General features: G+C 45.8%; 1 protein-coding gene across 1 annotated transcript in view; it reads right to left on the bottom strand.

Annotated features, from left to right (window-relative positions):
• The window catches only part of EMH_0035030 (uncharacterized protein), a gene marked incomplete at both ends in the record, with an annotated part of 1,166 nt that overhangs the window by 315 nt on the left and 347 nt on the right, over positions 1 to 504 (bottom strand). Inside the window, one exon of the mRNA XM_013494937.1 lies at positions 3 to 330. Coding sequence (XP_013350391.1) covers positions 3 to 330 — 328 coding nt within the window. The remainder of the gene's footprint in view (positions 1 to 2; positions 331 to 504) is intronic.

Genomic DNA, 504 nt, shown 5'->3' with positions numbered 1-504 from the left:
GCAACAAAACAAACACAAAACAAGAAAGCTGCTGCTGCTCCCGCTGCTGCTGCTGCTGCTGCTGCTGCTGATGCTGCTGATGCTGATACGGATGTCCGTGTTGCTGCTGCTGCTACTGATGTTCATGTTGCTTCTGGTTTTGCTGCTGTTGCTGCTGTTTATGTCTGTCCTGCTGCCGTTGTAAATGCTGTTGCTGCTGCTGCTGCTGCTGCCGCGCTGCTGCTGCTGCTGCTGCTGCTGCTGCGTTTGTGTTATACCTTGGTCCTCTGTTTTCTTTTCCTTTTTCTTTTTTCGCCTTTCACCGAAGTCGAAGGCTTGGGCTGCCGGTTGCTGCAAACAACAAAACAAATGATGAGACAAGAACAATATATAGGAAGCAGGATGAGTGTTTCAGCTGTATCTGCAGCAGCAGAAAGCAGCAACCCTAAGAGAAGAAGATAAATCAATTCAACTAAAACAAAAAACATATAAAATACATTTATTATTGCTTATAAACTCTGCTGC

This window comes from Eimeria mitis, genomic scaffold (assembly GCF_000499745.2).
Source record: "Eimeria mitis Houghton genomic scaffold, Emh_scaff1344, whole genome shotgun sequence".
In the NCBI taxonomy this organism is placed as follows: Eukaryota; Apicomplexa; class Conoidasida; order Eucoccidiorida; family Eimeriidae; genus Eimeria; species Eimeria mitis.
Note: the sequence above shows the minus strand (reverse complement) of the source record. Positions and strands in the feature narration are given on the sequence as shown.